At 44.2% G+C, this 18,152-nt stretch overlaps 2 protein-coding genes across 3 annotated transcripts; both read left to right on the top strand.

Annotated features, from left to right (window-relative positions):
- The first annotated feature begins 395 nt into the window (after positions 1–395).
- LOC133885615 (13S globulin seed storage protein-like) lies at positions 396–2,780 on the top strand. Its single transcript, XM_062325345.1, has 3 exons — positions 396–678; positions 1,545–2,274; positions 2,382–2,780. The coding sequence occupies exons 1-3, from the start codon at positions 483–485 to the stop codon at positions 2,530–2,532; spliced, it is 1,077 nt and encodes a 358-aa protein (XP_062181329.1). The 5' UTR covers positions 396–482; the 3' UTR covers positions 2,533–2,780.
- Positions 2,781–12,702: 9,922 nt separating this feature from the next.
- Positions 12,703–17,593, top strand: LOC133884373 (protein-tyrosine-phosphatase MKP1-like). Of its 2 annotated transcripts, XR_009903102.1 has the most exons (4): positions 12,703–12,871; positions 12,955–15,238; positions 17,067–17,233; positions 17,347–17,593. XR_009903102.1 is itself a non-coding variant. In XM_062323753.1 (3 exons), the coding sequence occupies exons 2-3, from the start codon at positions 12,986–12,988 to the stop codon at positions 17,118–17,120; spliced, it is 2,307 nt and encodes a 768-aa protein (XP_062179737.1). In that variant the 5' UTR covers positions 12,703–12,871; positions 12,955–12,985; the 3' UTR covers positions 17,121–17,593. The 2 variants fall into 2 exon arrangements, 1 of the variants encoding a protein (XP_062179737.1); XM_062323753.1 differs by having other exon boundaries at positions 17,067–17,593.
- The last annotated feature ends 559 nt before the right edge of the window (positions 17,594–18,152 follow it).

The raw sequence follows: 18,152 nt of genomic DNA, 5'->3' as shown, positions 1-18,152 counted from the left end.
ACTACCAATAGTTTTAAAAATATTTAGTTTGAAAATATTAAAATTATATATGTAGACTTGTCTTGATTTTTTTCATAATATCACAAATTTAAATATATTCTAATAAAAAATTATTTGTTAAAGATATGCATGAGAGCGTCTTCTTATCCAAAATGAGTAGTTTTCAAGATCTAATCCAAAACTTATCCGAAAAACCTGTTGCAGGTTTTGAAACAGCCCAAACTTATCTACCAAGCTTCCAAAATCCGGGCGTCCGAATAATAGGGAAGGGGAAGGTGGTTAAGCTTGGGATTAGCACCCGCTAATCCTGCTCCGGAGAGATTAACCCGCATCCTAATCCATCCATTAGCCGCGGCTAATCACCACCCCGCTATAAATAGGCACCCGAGCCCCCGTCGCCTCTTCACACCAAAGCCCCAATCCTTCCCCTCCCACCGGAACCTTCTCGAAGCGAAGCTTCTTCTTCCTTCTGCTCCAGCCAAATGGCGGTGGATCTGACCCCGAGGCAGCCGAGGAAGGCGTACGGCGGCGAGGGAGGCGCGTACTACGAGTGGACCCCCGCCGACCTGCCCATGCTCGGCGTCGCCTCCATCGGCGCCGCCAAGCTCTCGCTCGCCGCCGGTGGCCTCTCGCTCCCTAGCTACTCCGACTCTGCCAAGGTCGCCTACGTCCTGCAAGGTACGCGTGCGCGCACGCCATCCTCTGATCGCTCGTCCACAGAGCAGAGCGAACGGTATGCCGTTCACGCGTTGCGCGTTCATGGTTGTTTGGTTCGGAGTGGAATTCGGGCGATCGGGTGTGCGTTGATGTGGGATTAGTTGTTGTGTTGCCAAACTTGATTCGCAGGAGGTTGCGGATTCGTACTTTTGTCTGGATTAGTGTGGAATTCGGATTGGGAGTGTGGGATGTGTGAGTTGAACAGTACTGTCGCCATCCTGCTTATAATTTCGCGATTATATGGTGCGTGCAGTTCGTAGTCGAGATTTAATTTTGTCAGATTAGATTCGTGCATCGGATCTCTTTCTAGCTTAAAAAAATGTACGGCATCTTTTTTTGTTAACTAAACCTGGATTAGCATGAGGTTGGAGATTTGAATTTGATTGCATGAGTGTGGAAATCAGATTGATAATGTCCGATGTGAGAGCTGAACAGTATTGTTTCGACCTTGTTTATAATTTGGCAATCATGTGATGCGATCAGTTTAGCTTTCCAAATTTTATCAGATTTGAATCGTGCATCAGGTCTCAATTTCAGTTGATAAAACCAATTTGTACACTACTGTTCTGGCTAGTGGTTACTAGTTTTACTTCAAATCATGTACTTGCTAAAGAGGTCATGAATCATGATCAATGGATGCTAGTATACAATTGGGAGGGATTGCTGTTTGGTTGTTATTTCAATCTCGTTTGACTGTTCTCACCATCATGTTGCCATCACGCAATTCCGAACTAAAATCTGAGATCCACATAGTCCAAATCTCCAGTGACATGACTAATTCTTGCTGCAGTGCATTAATCGTTGATTCTGCTTTCAATGCTTTGCAGGTAAGGGGACCTGCGGCATTGTCCTGCCGGAGGCAACCAAGGAGAAGGTGGTCGCCGTGAAGGAGGGCGACGCTCTGGCGGTCCCCTTCGGCGTGGTGACCTGGTGGCACAACGCCCCCGACGCCACCACCGAGCTCGTTGTCCTCTTCCTCGGCGACACCTCCAAGGGCCACAAGGCCGGCCAGTTCACCAACTTCCAGCTTACCGGAGCCAACGGCATCTTCACCGGCTTCTCCACAGAGTTCGTGGGCCGCGCCTGGGACCTCGCCCAGGAGGACGCCGCCAAGCTCGTCTCCAGCCAGCCGGCCTCCGGCATCATCAAGCTCGGCGCCGGGCAGAAGCTCCCGGCCCCCTCGGCGCAGGACCGCGAGGGCATGGCCCTCAACTGCCTGGAGGCCCCGCTGGACGTGGACATCAAGAACGGCGGTCGCGTGGTGGTGCTCAACACCCAGAACCTGCAGCTGGTGAAGGAGGTCGGGCTCGGCGCCGACCTGGTGCGGATCGACGCCCACTCCATGTGCTCCCCGGGGTTCTCTTGCGACTCAGCGTACCAGGTGACGTACATCGTCCGCGGCAGCGGCCGCGTTCAGGTGGTCGGCACGGACGGCAAGCGCGTGCTGGAGACCCACGTCGAGGGCGGCTACCTCTTCATCGTGCCCCGCTTCTTTGTCGTCTCCAAGATCGCTGACGCATCCGGCATGGAGTGGTTCTCCATCATCACCACCCCCAAGTAAACTAGCTTCACCGATCATTACATTGGCATTGCATTGTTTGGTCCTCTGCACATGACATGTGTTTTGAATGAGGTAATTACGCAATGGTTGGTATGTGCAACAGCCCCATCTTCAGCCACCTGGCGGGGAGGACATCGGTGTGGAAGGCCATCTCGCCGGAGGTGCTGGAGGCGTCGTTCAACACGACGCCGGAGATGGAGAAGCTGTTCCGGTCCAAGAGGCTCGACTCGGAGATCTTCTTCGCCCCCAACTAAGAAGCCACTAGCCCAGCAAAGCCAGTTGCAGTTGCAGTGTGTCGTCCCCGGTCGTCGTTAGCTTAATGATAAGATTAGCAGAGTCTAAAGGAGAGTGCAGGCCTAGTGTGTCGTCCTCGGTTGTCGGTTGCTTGGTCAGTTTCAGCGTCGTGTCGTCAGAGGAGGAGAGTTTTCCGGGAGCCTCTCACGTCCTGGGGGTGTGTCCGTTCAATACTTTTGAGATGAATACAGTGGCCTGCTTTTGTTAATGTTCGTTGCTCTCCGTTTCGTCTTCTAGTATAATGCTTGCTTTATTTTATTATTGCGTACAAATGCTGGAAGCTACTCGTGTATTTCCTGTTGCAGAATGTCTGGCTCAATGTTGGGATCCCATTTTTGGGCTCACTGGCCCAACCCAACCACGTCCATACGCTTGATGGCGGAAGTTTCCATCATCGTGGCATTGTGTTCTGGGCTCTGGCCTTTGAAGTTAATTCCTTGACTGCGCAGCGGATGAGCTAAAAGAAAGAAGAAACTAATCAATCATTAGACCATCCCTATCATATTTTCTTTATTTTATTCTCCTCTTTATTCTCAATCTTTTTATTTTCTCTTATCTCTGATAGTTTTTCTTCAGAGAGATTTGTAAAAGAAATGAAAATCCCTTTACAAAGGAATTCTCTTCTCGTCCACGAAAAGAATCCCTCTTATAACTTATTGCGTTAGAGTATACATTTATTCTTTTTTCATCTCTTTTATCCCAATCATTAGAGTATAGCTAGACAACTGCAGCTCACCTAATCTGCCGCTCTTAGTCTTCACTCCAAAGAATGTTGCCTAATCGATTTGTGCTACACGGGCCAACAGATTGAGCACCTACTCAAACCTTGTGGGCACGCACATCAATCCGTCATTGCCTATCCAAAAAAAAGCTGAGGGAAGCAGCAGAGAATGAACGGCCAAAAGAATAAGCAGTGCAGGGCAAGCCATCCCAGATGCGTCGTCTCTGGCAGCTGTTGCTGTCTGATGCTTGTTGCCGGTATGCCCTCTCAATTATCCGTATTGCACTCCCACTCGCTCTCAATTGTCTGACGGGTCTGTACAGCAATACAGGAAACTATGGGGGACCTTTGTGATAAACGCGCGACTTCTCCCGCCATGAATATATTCAGCCCCCACGACCCTCTCACCCGAACCCACAAAACCACAATTAAAACATTAATTAACCATCCGGACACATTTCCCAGAATGCCCCCACCCACCTCCTCGCTTATCTCCCTCCGACGGCGCTGGCGTCGACGAACACGACGACCTCCGGGCGATCCCGTCTGCGTTTGGTCGCTGCCGAAGAGCTTCACGTCCGGGTTCCAGAATAGGTGGTTAAAAAAAACTCGAGGCTTATGAATTATTTGAACCCGATTTATTATAGGCTTAATTTGAACTCAGCTTGAAATCTTAATAAGTTAAGTTTAAATCTAGTCACAAGCTCGAGTTCAAATAACTCATCAAAAACTCAACTAACTTTAACTACTTGCCTTCGAGACAAAGCTAGTATTCATTCACTCTACCTAAGTTCAGTTTTTTAATTTCACCATTCAACTTAAAGTTCAATCATATAATCTTAAAATCATGTGACTGCATACACATATAGAACATAGATAATAAAAAAAAAAGTGTAAGACTTACGAAATACTTAAACTCGACTCTTTCTAGACTCAATTCGAGCTCCTAACCAGTTAAGCTCAAACTTAGATATAAATACGATTAGATCTTTAGTTTTATTTGAGTTTCTATCAAACTCAAACTAGTAACTACGGTAATCCAAACCCTAACGGTCGACCCCGACCTTTCGCTGGACCATTCGAACATTTGGGGCTCTCACATTTACTACCACAATGACAGCTAGACAGGTGGATATTGGTCTTCCCGGTATTATATTCTTGCATTCCTATTATTTAACCTTTTCCTAACAATCTTTGTCCATATATATATATATATATATATATATATATATATATATATATATATATATAGTTGTAGTTGGTGAGTATATTGCTGTCCTGCGTCTGGTTTGTACGTCCTCTCAGCTGGATGCAGTGGGTTGGCGCAGTAAGTCATGTATCCCTTGTCTCATCAGTCATCTTACAGAATTTCCTGTTTTCATTTCAACTATTAATAACATCAATCATGTACTACCAGGCCATTGTATTCGGAGCCCTGTACACAAAAAGCTTCTTGAGAAGTAAACCCCAGAGGCCAGTGGCTACAAGCCTGTCACCAGGATTTGAAAATTCCTTAAAAACCGCTCCATATTCGTAAATATCGGTTAATTCTATTCACATCGTATTTAAAAATTGATTGGTTTTTAAATTTGAATTCAAAAAATTTAAAACAACACAAAAAATAAAAAAAAATATTAGAGACAATTCTAAGACCTTACGTGAAAAAAATCAAAAATAATATCGTTTGCACCATATTTAATGGAGAGGAAGTTTTAAAAAATACAAAAATATGACATATGAACATGATGATTTAGCCCATCATGTTAAGAAAAAGCTTAACATTCAAACACATATTTTTTTTTTCTGTAGGGCGTATCTTAAGAAGATCATTAAAATTGATTTCACTTCATTTAGAGTTTTATTAATTTTTTTCATAATTTTTACAAAGTTCATAAGCATAAAGTGAACATGTTAAGAAACAACACTGTAAATAATTTTTTCATGCCTGACATTATTTTTTCTACATAAAGCATAGTATAAGTAACTAATAAAAGTGGTTTTACTAATTTTGGAGATGTGATGGGTTAGTTATGAATTAATCTAGTTGCAACACATTTACACAATCATGCATGTTACAATAACTATTTCATGATTTCATGTATTTTGAAAAGACATGAAATCATGTAAAAAGACTAAAAAAATTGATTTCATGATTTTTGGATTAGCAAAGAATTAACTATGCATTTAACTAGGTTTAGCGAATATATTTTCTCACATAAAATATACAACTTTTTATGAGTATAAACACTTTTATCATGTAGATCATATTACAAGGAAACCAACAAAATTTGTTGCACTTGATTTATAACTAAGATGAATTAGTTATCGATTTTACAAGATTAAACTATTTTTTGGTTTTTCTTGAACTTAAGCGGTTTTCGATAAAACCGAGTGAACACGGTGTTCAATCGAATTATCTCAACACGTAGATTCCAGAACTGAACACCTTAGTGTTAGGTTCGCATCCAAAGACCATTTTTTCAAGTAGCCCAGTCTTTGATAAGTGAGCTCGCACTACTACAAAGCTATTTTCATCTCTACATATGGTTCATACGACAAATTGTCTGAGTAATAAATTACGGCTCTGTGCGATTTTGGGCCGCCTGTGATTTTCACAAATGGTTTCTTATGTAAATCGCTGTCGGTGGATGAACACCGCAAGCGGGGATCCTGAGGGACCCCTTTGAGATTCAGCCGGGGGGCTGGTCCTGGATCTACCTCGTACGTGGGGTTAATGCGTGTGTATGGGATTTAGGCGGGACGAATGATCGTCGGTTAGTAGGAGTAAATGCACCAAGGATTTAGACAGATTCAAGCCGCACGGATGTGTAATACCCTACTTCTGTGTGCCTGGTGTGTTATTAATGCTCTTCGAATACCTTTCTCTGGATCTCTAGCTCTCTTGTTTTTCTCTGTGTTACAAAGAGCTGTTGTTCTACTGGCTGTGTTTTTCGGTCTATCTATCAAGTGCCTTGTTGGCCTCTTGTTGGCTTTGGTTAGCTTGTTCCCTTCTACGAAGTGCTCCCCCCTTTTATCTACCGGGGGAGGCCCTCCAGGGAGTGCCCAGAACGGGGGCACAAGTCCCCGTAAACAATAAATGGAAAACAACCATTATGAATCTACAGTTGATGTTACAGAGGGTTTAAAATGCGCCCCTCGGACAATCCTGTCGGTCTTTACGCCCCAACTTTAGCAGGTGCAGGGGGGCCCACCGGCCAGCCTCCGAGTATCCTCTCTTGTCCGACTGGTCAGAGTAGGTCTGACACGGTCTGATGCAACGGGGTGATAGGCGATAAGCCTCGAGCCCATCAAAGATATCTCTAAGCTGTCTTCCTTTATGGACCCCGCGAAGGGACATGCGATGGGACCTGCCGTATTAATTGTTCCCACGCCTTCCTGTCAGGCGGTGGCAGGGACTGACGTACTCAGTACGACAGGCGTGGGGGGAAGTGATTGGATGTGACCGGCCACGCTCCCCCTTAAATGCAGCATCGGGCCTCCCACCGATCGACACCTCATCATAGAGTCCTTGCGGGGTCCACCGGCAAGGGGTTTCTCGGGTCCTCGGGGAACTCTGAGTACTCGGGGACCAACTGTTCTTGGCCCCGAGCACCCACTCCCGGACTTGGCTCTTCTCGGGTCCTCGGGGAACTCTGGGTACTCGGGGACCAACTGTTCTTGGCCCCGAGCGCCCACTCCCAGATCTGGCTCTTCTTGGATCTTCGGGGAACTCTGGGTACTCGGGGACCAACTGTTCTTGGCCCCGAGCACCCCCTCCCAGACCTGGCTCTTCTCGGGTCCTCAGGGAACTCTGGGTACTCGGGGACCAACTATTCTTGCCCCGAGCACCACCTCCTGGACCTGTCTTCCTTAGGCCCTCGGGGAGGTGGTCCCCGAGGGAAGGCGCCACGTGGCACTGCGCTGTCCTGGCCTCGGGACTCGAGAACCCCCGGATCCCATATCACCGATAACCGTTTGTAGAAATAGCTCTATTTCTACAAACAGTTGACATAAGAAACCACATGTGAAAATAAAGCATTTTCACAGGCGGTTCCCTATGCTGCTATGAAAATGAGCTTTATTATCACAAGCGGTTCACATTAGGAATCGCTTGTGAAAATATTTTATTTTCACATGCTGTTCTTTACGTCAACCGCCTATAGAAATCAGTTTATTTCCACAGGCGGTCATAAGGAACCATCTGTGAAAATTAGTTTTTCACAGGTGGTTCCTTATGTAAATCGCATGTGGTAATTTCTCTATAAACAGTGCCTCTCAGCGAGGAGCTCCATTCAGATAGAGAACTCACTGTGTCTGAACAGTAGAGCTCAAAGGCGGCTATGGATTTTGAAAACAGAAGGGAAAGGTTTTGTTTTTGAATTTCTTGGAGTAGTCATCTAAGGTAAGTATATATCATCCCTAGCTAGCATCTTTTTGAAGTTTAGATTTAGATTTAAGGCTTAATTAGGGTTTAGATGTGATCTAGAGATGCTCATGGTTCTAGCCGTTTAGATCACCGAATTAGCTAAAATTTGTATCCAATATTGATTCAATTGTGTAGATTCACATGATTCTAGCATTATATTTCATAAATATATGTATAATTTGATGTTTTTTTAACCTCTAGGAGGTTTTATCATGAATGGGGATTTTTTTAAGATCTAGATCTAGATCTAGAGGGAGAGAGAGTAATGAATTTATATTATTTTGACTCATAAATTTGCGCCAATGTAAATTCAATTGCGTAGATATATTATAATCATAACAAACCCATTTTCCCTATTTTTTTTTAAACTTATTATTTTGATTTTCTAATTAATTAATCTAATTTTATGGTCGAAGTTAAAGATGGACATAGCATGGATGTATGATGCGCTAAGACATGGAGAAATATACACAAAAGGACTCTCTACTTTTCTTGAAACCGCCAAGAAGGATGCTTCGACTAAGAAGATAAAGGAAATATATTATCCATGTTTTGACTGCAAAAACCAAAAATTGTGGAACAAATCAAGTATAATTAAATTACACTTGATCTTGAGAGGTTTTATCGAGGATTACACATGTTGGTCCAATCACAAAGAACAATGTACATACGAACCAAACGATGACATCGCTGTTGATCAAGTGGATGGTGATGATGAGGGAGTCGAAGGCGACACTGATGTTATGATAGATGATGATACTGATTTTGATCTGGAGGAAATGTTGCGTCACGCAGAACCGTATGTTTTAAAGGACACTGGAGGTTTAGATAATTTTGAGGTGTTACAGAATACATCAAAGGAACTTTTGTATGAGGAATCGAAGAGCTATGATAAGGAGTTTACGGTGTTGCATTATGTGCTTAAACTTCTAAGGTTGAAAGCCAACAATGAATGATTCGATAAGTGTTTCTCGGATCAATTGAGTCTCTTGGCAAACATGCTTCCAAAGCCTAACTTCTTGCCCACCACCACTTATCAGACGAAGAAGCTTATTTGCCCGTTGTCATTGGATGTGCAAAAAATACACGCGTGTTCAAACCATTATATCCTCTACCGTAAAGAATACGAAACCTTGGATAGATGCCTAGTGTGTAATACAAGTCGGTACAAGAGGAATGATGATTGTGAGGACGAAGATACTTCTGCTAACGCGAAGAAGAAGAAGAATAATGTTGGTCGTGACGTAAAAGACACTTCTTCCAACACGGAGAAGAAGAGAAAAAGTCTTATCATGTTGATGTGGTACCTGCCAGTGATCTTCCGCTTGCAACATTTGTACTTGAACCCTAGGGACTCCAAACTGATGCGTTGGTATTTTGATAAGCGCAAGAAGGATGGAACTAAGCTTTGATACCCCGGTGATGCTAGCCAATGTAGAAAGTTTGATGCCATGTATCTAGATTTCACTAAAGACCAAGGAATGTAAGGTTCACATTGAGTACCGATGGAATGAATCTTTTCAGTGATATGAGAACCTCACATAGCACTTGGCCAGTGGTCCTGGCCATGTACAACATTCCTCCATTGTTATGCATGAAGTAAAAGTATCTTATGTTCTCCATTCTTATCCAAGGGCCGAAACAATTTGGCAATGATATAGATGTGTTTCTAGAACCATTGATGGAAGATATGGCGAAACTGTAGACGATAGAGTCCGAGTGTGGGATGATATAGATGTGTTTCTTGCTATCCAGTACTTGGAATATACATGATGGTGGATACTGATGGTCCTGTTTACCTGTTGTTGTATGTGTGTGTGTGTATTACTATATGGTTATTATGTTTGTGGAGGATCTCGCTCTATTATTTTGTATGAGTTCCTGGTTCAATAATTCTAGCAGACAAAAGAAAGTATGTCATATTGGCATGTTTTTAGCCTGTTGAGCTTACCATCTACAAGAGACTGTTTGTACTCCGCAAGTACATTGCAGTTCTTTTAGCTTTGTTCCAATCTTAACTGCTGGAAGATACTTAGAAGTAGCACCCAGAACAAGAGACTGTAGGATCCATTTATTTGGAAAAGGGTGTATGTTTCGAAAGGGTAGTTGACTGTAAGCCTATACTATATATCCACATCTCATTATCTTTTTTATTTTCTTTCTGAGATCGATACGTATTCTATTGCCACATATATATTCAAAGCTTTCAAACATTTTCTATTTTGAAGATGGCGTCTAGAGATGAACTTGAACTGCCTCCGATCTCTTCTCCTGAACAACAAGAGGGGGTCACTGCTCAACAAGATACGGCGGCCACTTCTCAGGAGAAAATTGAAGAAACTCAAACATATAAGCGAAAGCGACGTAGTCGAGGCAAAAGCCAAATGCTCACGGGTCACTAAAACATAACTCACGTCAATGAGGCATGCGTGCCAACACGATCTCAACAAGCTCAGGCGGCATTCCGTAGAGTATGCGCCTCACTTGGACGGACAAGGGTCAGTTTATAATCTATCGAAACTAGAAGGCCGTGCTGCAGAGTAAAAAAAAAGCTTCTTGTGGGAAATAATTAAAGCCTAATTCGACTTCCTCGAAGGATGCTCCTTGGAGGACGTGTAAAGGCAGACAATAACTAAGATGGGTAAGGTGTGGAAGACCTTAAAGAGAGAGCTGTATAATACATACGTAAAGTAGGATCTCGTCCCTAATAATATTACTTATGGGTACTTGGTGGATCAATGGGAAGAGTTTATGGTGAGATGCCAGTCTGAGGAATTTTAGCAGCAGACTCAACCTAACAAGGCATGTCAGTCACGCAACACGCATCCTCACTGGCTCGGTACCGGTGGGTAAGCGCACAAGGAGTTGGACTGGGATAAGGAGGATGAGCACGGAGCTCGGGAGAACCGCTTCACACTATTTTCACAGATCCCGGAGAGGCGGATCCAGAACTAGTTTCGAGAAAGGACCGTGCACTCGATCGATGGTTCCGTCACCTTCAGAAAACAAGAAATCAAACAAGTGGCTCAATGTAACAGTAAAATTCGGCAGTCTTTTAACAGCCTTGTCCTTGAATTCTTCCCACGTGTATACGAGTCGAGATCAGCAACTGGAAAATTGGCCAAACTCCTTTGAACTGGTAAGAGAGTGGTGATCTCAATGTGGATATTTCAACTGCCTTCCTTACGCCACTGGATTTGGATTCTGGGAACCCGTCGCCGTCAGACATCATCCTTTCCTGAGTTTGGACTTGACCTGAAACTCTCGCGCCGCTAGCTGGTCCAAGCTCGCATTCATGGCGCGTGTAATTTACGACTGCCTGTTGTGCTTGGTGATCTAGACTGATGAGAATGGTTGTCCCTTTGTTAGAGGTCACTGTCCCATGTCCCCTTGTTTTTTAAAGGGATACGTAAAGAGAAACTCTTCTGCGAAAATGAAATGTCTAGGTTGCGATCTTAGGGATCAAACCTAAACGGACTAGATCAACAACCTCGCACTGAACCATCCGAGCTACGCTCAGTTTTCAATATCACCTTTGTTGGCTATATATATATATATAGATATCTGCAGCCTCTCTCTTTCCATTGTCCAGTTTTTCCGTGCAGGGCTGGGGAAGCAAGGAATACTCCTATGCCGTGTCCTAAATTCTGAATTCATAGAAAAGATGTATGAAACTATGTATTGGAAAGATTGGCTCTTAGAATTGTACTGAGACTGGTTACTGTGAGGCAGACTGGAATGTGGCCACGCTCTGATCGATGTGTATCCATGTTACATGTTGTTCTTTTTCTTCCTATGTGAATTTGATGTAACGTCTCAGTGGTCGTATAATACTTCTAGATGTTTTTCACTTTGGCCTATGTGAGTGATATGTTATTCTACTTGTACGTGCCGATGCAGAATTTACTTGGACTGGTAATTTCCCACTCAATGAAGTTACTTGGCCACCGGTTTCTTGGACCCAATGCTACCGCTCTGATGCTGACGCGTATCTGCTATCTGCTACGATGTGAAGAGTGTATCTACAAGTATCTGGTTTCTTACTGACATTACAAGAAAGAATAATGAGACGACTGTGATAAAGTTCTCTTAAGAGTAGTATAATTTTGAGTAGGGCAGTCTAGGTTAAAAAATTCCTGAAACTGTTCCTAGAGTAGTAGATCAGATTCTGATCACCATTTACGCAAGGTGACATGTTTAGACCTTGATTGGTGTTGCTATAGAAAACAGTCAGCATAACGCATGAACAAACAATATTGGTCCACACCTAATATGCCTGGGTCATTTTGTAGCAAATAGAATCCCTTTTAGTAACTTGATATGATATGGTACCACATTTTTTCTTCTCTTTAGACCTCCATCATTTTACAGCGTCGAAAATTCAACCGACCATGTCCTCCACCGATACATACGGAGTTTTGACATCTTTTTAGGTCATCTTTGGAGCGCAAGAGTATTTACCGATCTATTCCGAAATTGGACATGTTCATATGAAATTCCTGTTCTACTCTACTTAACAACCTAAGCGGTCAAATTATCACAAATAACCATATTTGAGACGGTTGCAATTTTTTGCTAAGTGCCCGAAGAGCATACGCACCTAGCAGTTTGGGGGACATGTAGTTTTCCTTTCATCCCTCTTTCCTGCTGTCCAGACCCTGCTACCCCTCCCTAACTGAAAACAATTTTTATAAGATTTGATTTTACGAAAGATTTGTTCTTGTACGTAATCTCTATTCTTTTTTCTATACATACATAAGTTATTAAATAAAAAGAAATAACTTAGATCAAAATCTCGTAAGATCTTTCACGGCGTGTCTTGCAAAATTTTGTTCCCCTTAACCAGTCAACACCACCCCCGTCAAACCCATGGCCCACCGTGCAATCAACCGTCCGATCCTACACGCACGGATCACGACGTAGATCCAACGGTTCAGATCCCGTCGGCTCCTCCTGAAAACCCTCGCCCACTTGTGCCACCGCCTCCCCTTCCCTTCCCCTTCGCTTGCCTCCCCTTCTTCCCCGAGAGGACGGACTCGTGGTGCTCGCCTCGCCCCGATCTCCCGATCTGGTCGCACGCGAGCGCCCTGATTCCCCGCGGATTGCGGTGCCCTACCCAGATTTGAGCCCGGGTTCGTCTTGGACAGATCAGGTTCGAATTCCCCCCTTTTTCCGGACATTTTTTTAGCCTGGAATGGCGTAAAAATCCCGCCGTTTTGGTGCGTTTCCGCGCAGCGTCGCCACCCGGAGACTCCGATTCGTGGCCATGGCCACCCCCGAAGACGGCCCGGCGGCCGCCGGGGGCGGCGTCGGTGCGGGCCGGAAGTTCTGGCGCTCGGTGTCGTGGTCCGCGTCCATGGCGGCCACCGAGCCGCCGCCGGATGCAGCGCCGGCGCCGGGGACCGGAGGACAGACCCGCCGCATCCCGCCGCCGCCGCCGCTGACCCCGCGGTCGATGAGCGCGAAGGCGCGGTCCTGCCTCCCGCCGCTTCAGCCGCTCGCCATCACCCGCCGCAGCCTGGACGAGTGGCCCAAGGCTGGCTCCGACGACGTGGGCGAGTGGCCCAACCCCACCACGCCTGGCGCGTCCAAGGCTGGCGGCGGCCCGTCCTCCACCAAGCCCGGCGAGGGCCTCCGGTTGGACCTTTCCTCACTCCGGTCGCATGGCCGCAAGGACCAGATCGCCTTCTTTGACAAGGAGTGCTCCAAGGTTGCCGAGCATGTCTACCTTGGAGGCGATGCTGTCGCTAAGAACCGCGATATCCTACGGAAGAACGGGATCACCCACGTCCTCAACTGCGTGGGATTCGTCTGCCCAGAGTACTTCAAGTCGGACCTCGTCTACCGTACGCTTTGGCTGCAGGACAGCCCCACGGAGGACATCACCAGCATCTTGTATGATGTGTTTGATTATTTTGAGGATGTGAGGGATCAGGGCGGTCGTGTGTTTGTGCATTGCTGCCAGGGGGTGTCGCGGTCAACATCGCTGGTGATCGCATACTTGATGTGGAGGGAAGGGCAGAGCTTTGATGATGCGTTCCAGTTTGTGAAAGCTGCCCGTGGGATCGCAAATCCGAACATGGGGTTTGCCTGCCAGCTGCTCCAGTGCCAAAAGCGGGTGCATGCGATTCCGTTGTCCCCAAATTCAGTGCTCAGGATGTACCGTATGGCGCCACACTCTCAGTATGCCCCTCTGCATTTAGTGCCCAAAATGCTCAATGAGCCATCACCTGCCGCTCTGGACTCTAGAGGTGCGTTCATTGTTCATGTTTTATCATCGATCTATGTCTGGGTTGGAATGAAGTGCGATCAGGTAATGGAGAAGGACGCGAGAGCGGCAGCCTTTCAGGTGGTGAGGTATGAGAAGGTGCAGGGGCACATCAAGGTTGTGAGAGAAGGACTGGAGCCACAAGAGTTTTGGGATGCCTTTTCAAGTGCACCACTTAATTCAGATAGCAATACAAAGATTAGCAAGGAACAGATTGATTCAGCATCCAAGAATAACCCAGGAAGCCGGCGAGTGGAATCTTATGATGCTGATTTTGAGCTCGTCTACAAAGCAATCTCCGGGGGTGTAGTTCCAGCATTCTCAACTTCTGGGGCTGGGGATGAGACTCATCTTCCAGCTAGAGAAAGTAGCTGGAGTTTACTCAGGCGCAAGTTTATCACCAGGTCGCTAGCTCGAGTTTATTCAGATTCTGCTCTAATCAGGGATTTGGATCCACGAGTAGACCGTGTACAGCACTTGGCTGCAGAAGCATCAAATTCACCTCCTTTCCTTTCTCCAAGTTCATTATCATCGGATTCAAGCATCAGTTCAAAGTATAGTTCAGACTCACCCTCCTTGTCACCATCAACTAGCTCCCCGACATCACTTGGTCTCTCACCTGCTTCATCTAATTGTAATTTGCCCCATACTTTGGTGCCATCGGCTAGGTCTCCCCTATCTCAATCATCTAATGAGGAACCTTCAAAGCCTGGCCTGGAATCAATACGCTCTCCTTCCAAGACCTCTTCTATAGCAGAAAGAAGAGGAGGTTTTTCACTTCTAAAGCTACCATCTCTCCAAAAGGATCTAGTATTGCCGCCAAGGGCACCGTCTACTATTCGCAGAGCAGAGGAAGTCTCGGACAAGAGTAATACAAATGGTGCTAAACAGCTGACTGGTGAGTGTTGCTCAGAAAAATGCACTGGTAATAGTTCCACCTCACATGCTGAAACTAGATTGATTGAGCATACTGACAGTGACTCAGAGGCTTGCAGTAACGCACGACTGGTAGTCTACCAGTGGCCCAGCATGGAAAAGCTAACTACATTCTCACGCAAGGATCTTGACCCAAAGTTAGTTTTGATTTTTGTTACTTCGAATGCCAGCAGAAGAGGAGAAGCAGCTAAAATGGTATATGTATGGGTAGGAGGTGAATATGAGAGCAGCAAAGGTGTTGACACTGTTGATTGGCAACAAGTTACTGCTGGTTTTCTTCATCTAAAGGGCCTCAGCAATGCTCTACCTGTTAAGGTACTTACATACCATAGACCTTCTCTATTTTGTGCACTTTGCTCTTCTCTAGTTTTTGCTTCTAAATTAAGGAGCTTAGCTGTCATTCAAGCTCTATAAACAGCTTAGAACTCAGGACTTACGAGATTGCTACATTGTGATTTTGATTGTGACTGTATTTAATACCAACTGCTCTCAGATAGTCTTCTATATTGTTACAGAAACCTTAAATAGTACTGTTGAGTCAACTGCAGTTTTATTTAAGGTTACAACATGTTATTTCTCACCTATCTTGGATGCTTCTCTTGTTGCCCTTTGCTATTATTGGTATTAGTCACTGTAGGTTGTCAGATTGTAACATTAATATTTGGTCATGAAGAAAAATGGAATTATGTATTGTGCTATTAATGTGTCAAGATTGCACAGGTGCATCAGGTGGTAGTCCATTGCAGAAATAATTTCTAGATTGGCTTAAGATTGCCTAAACCTACTTATGAAAGTTGATACTTGGTTGAATTTCTATGACTGAGGATAATGATCTAATGTCATCTGGGAAAAAAACATTGATTGGAAATCCAAACAGTCTGTATGTTAATGTTTGTTTGCTTTCACACAATCGAAATGATTTCTCTGTAGTCTTTAACATTAGAATCTTGAATCGTGATGTTCAATCAGTGAGACTGTTGAAAAAAGGTTAAAAGCAATTATTGGACAAAGATTTTGGTCATTTTCATGTATGGTGACAGTATTTGATATAGAACATTAGCCCATCTTAGGAAGAAAAAGAAACCATGTGAACTACTTCTGTACCTGATGTATAATTTATAGTGCAGACAACTTTGACCAGATAGGTTATCCTGCTGGGTATAATATTATCTTAGACTACTTATCTTTATTTTGTAATCTGACATGCCTGTATAGTCAAGGGTCCACAGCATCTGATGATGACCGGTTGACCAATAAACAGGAATAAGTTTGTGTCAGGCTGACACAGTTCTAGTTGAGATTACTGGAATATGGATGCAAGTGGGCCAGGCCAGACCAACCCATTGAACCATTCTAGTTCTTTTGGTTTACAACCACATTCAAGAAAATGTGCTATCAATTAAGTGAAAAGTTAAATCCTAATTGAATGGAATGAGTTTTGGGCCAACCCACTTGCATCCCAAGGTGAGATGTATCATGCTGTGAATGGCAAAATCCTTTTGTGATATCGAAAGTAGTAGTTTCTGTTGGCATAAGACTCCATGAGGAAATATTTCTTTTCTTTACATTGTATCTTCCTAATGGAAATAAATTATTTGTGCTTCCCGTGTGATTAATGTCGGTTCAGCAGCTGTGTTTCGAGGCACTAGTGTGATAGCATAGAACAAGGATCATGGACTAAATCAATTAGTGTTGTTAGTTGTTTTTCATGTTTGTCTGATTTGCAGTGTAGACTGAATTGTCACTGTTCATCTGCTGGAGCAGGAGCACATGAATGGAACAGCTTCAACTATTCATTTTTTTTGCCACGTATAATTCCAGCTCATTGAACCAGTAGTAATCATGATTTGGCTGGGATTTCTTTTTCCCTACTTGACCACACTAAGCACACAGCCGCTCGCTGCTGGCATTGCTTGTATCCTCCAAACCTTGGCCTCTATCATGAACCCTGCAATCCTGCATGGAACTTCTTCATTTATTTGAATGTTACTTAGCTGATGGTTTTGACCCTGGGCAGCCTTTGTGGACTTGTGTAACAACGTGCGTGTATGTTCCCAAGCGCATACAGTACAGTATACTTAATGCTATGTCACCTTTATTCTGCTTGACAATTTAACCGACTCGTTGGATTTGAACAATGCAGGTTTTCAAGGAGCATGAAACTGAGAAACTTTTGGAAGTACTGAATGCTAGTTAACAGTAGGCTGTAGGTATCAGGATATTTTAGTAGCTTAACAAACTCAGCCGCAAAATATCATTCAACGAAGGCATGCCCTCCAGCATCAGTCGGTACTGATGATTGTCAGCGAGGTATAAGCCACAACAACCATTCCCCTGAACATAATAGCTACAAACAGATTCCATTTAGAAGAACTGATGGATTGGCAATTGTGCCTCATGATCTGCTTTTGTCCAAATGGCAGGAGGCTGCCAAGAATGTTGTATCTGTGAATTAACACCCGTCAATCGGGTTTTGGCACAATCGGCCAACCGGTTGTATATTATCCGCTCCCCTGTAATGTAAGCTCAGATACTGGGAGATCGCCGTGTCATTACTTTTCACCCTAAACATTCTTGTACATCTTTGAAAGGATCAGATTTGTAATCCTCTTGGCTTACAAGTGGCTCCATTGGTCAATAGATTTTAAGCTACATGTCCGTTAACTATTATTGTCAGATTTCTTGCAATGTAATTCTGGTCGTTACTGGTGATTTTCCACCTAAATCTGCTATCAACTGAAATCCATTTTGCCTGCTACTGTAATTGAAATGCATTTGTGTTCGTGGGGCTTTACATTTGTACATGTATTCATTCCATTGTGTTATTCTTGTGAGCAGAATGCAAGCAACACGTCAGAAGCATGGCCACAAGACATACGTGTGAGAAAAAAAAAATACTTTCCGTGCACAATACTACAATACAAAGTTATCTAGGATGAATTAAAGCTGTCATTTAGGCTTTGGATAAGTTCAATGAAGCTGTTTCGATGTAACTAATGTTTTTGCCTTCTTTCCTCGACATAAAATTTTGTTAATACGCAATTATGCATTCTCTGAAGAGGCGTGTTTGTAGGATGTGGGGCAGAAACCAAACAAGACCTGAAGCACTAAAAAACTCTCAAATTCTAATATGTTCTGCTGCTGATAGTAATCTGGCAAAGCTGCATGTACTTGGTTTCAATTTAGTATCGATTTGAACTGAATTCCAACCAATTTGATACCTCTAATC

This window comes from Phragmites australis, chromosome 11 (genome assembly GCF_958298935.1).
Source record: "Phragmites australis chromosome 11, lpPhrAust1.1, whole genome shotgun sequence".
Classification (NCBI taxonomy): Eukaryota; Viridiplantae; Streptophyta; class Magnoliopsida; order Poales; family Poaceae; genus Phragmites; species Phragmites australis.
This window is presented reverse-complemented; position numbering and strand designations above follow the sequence as displayed.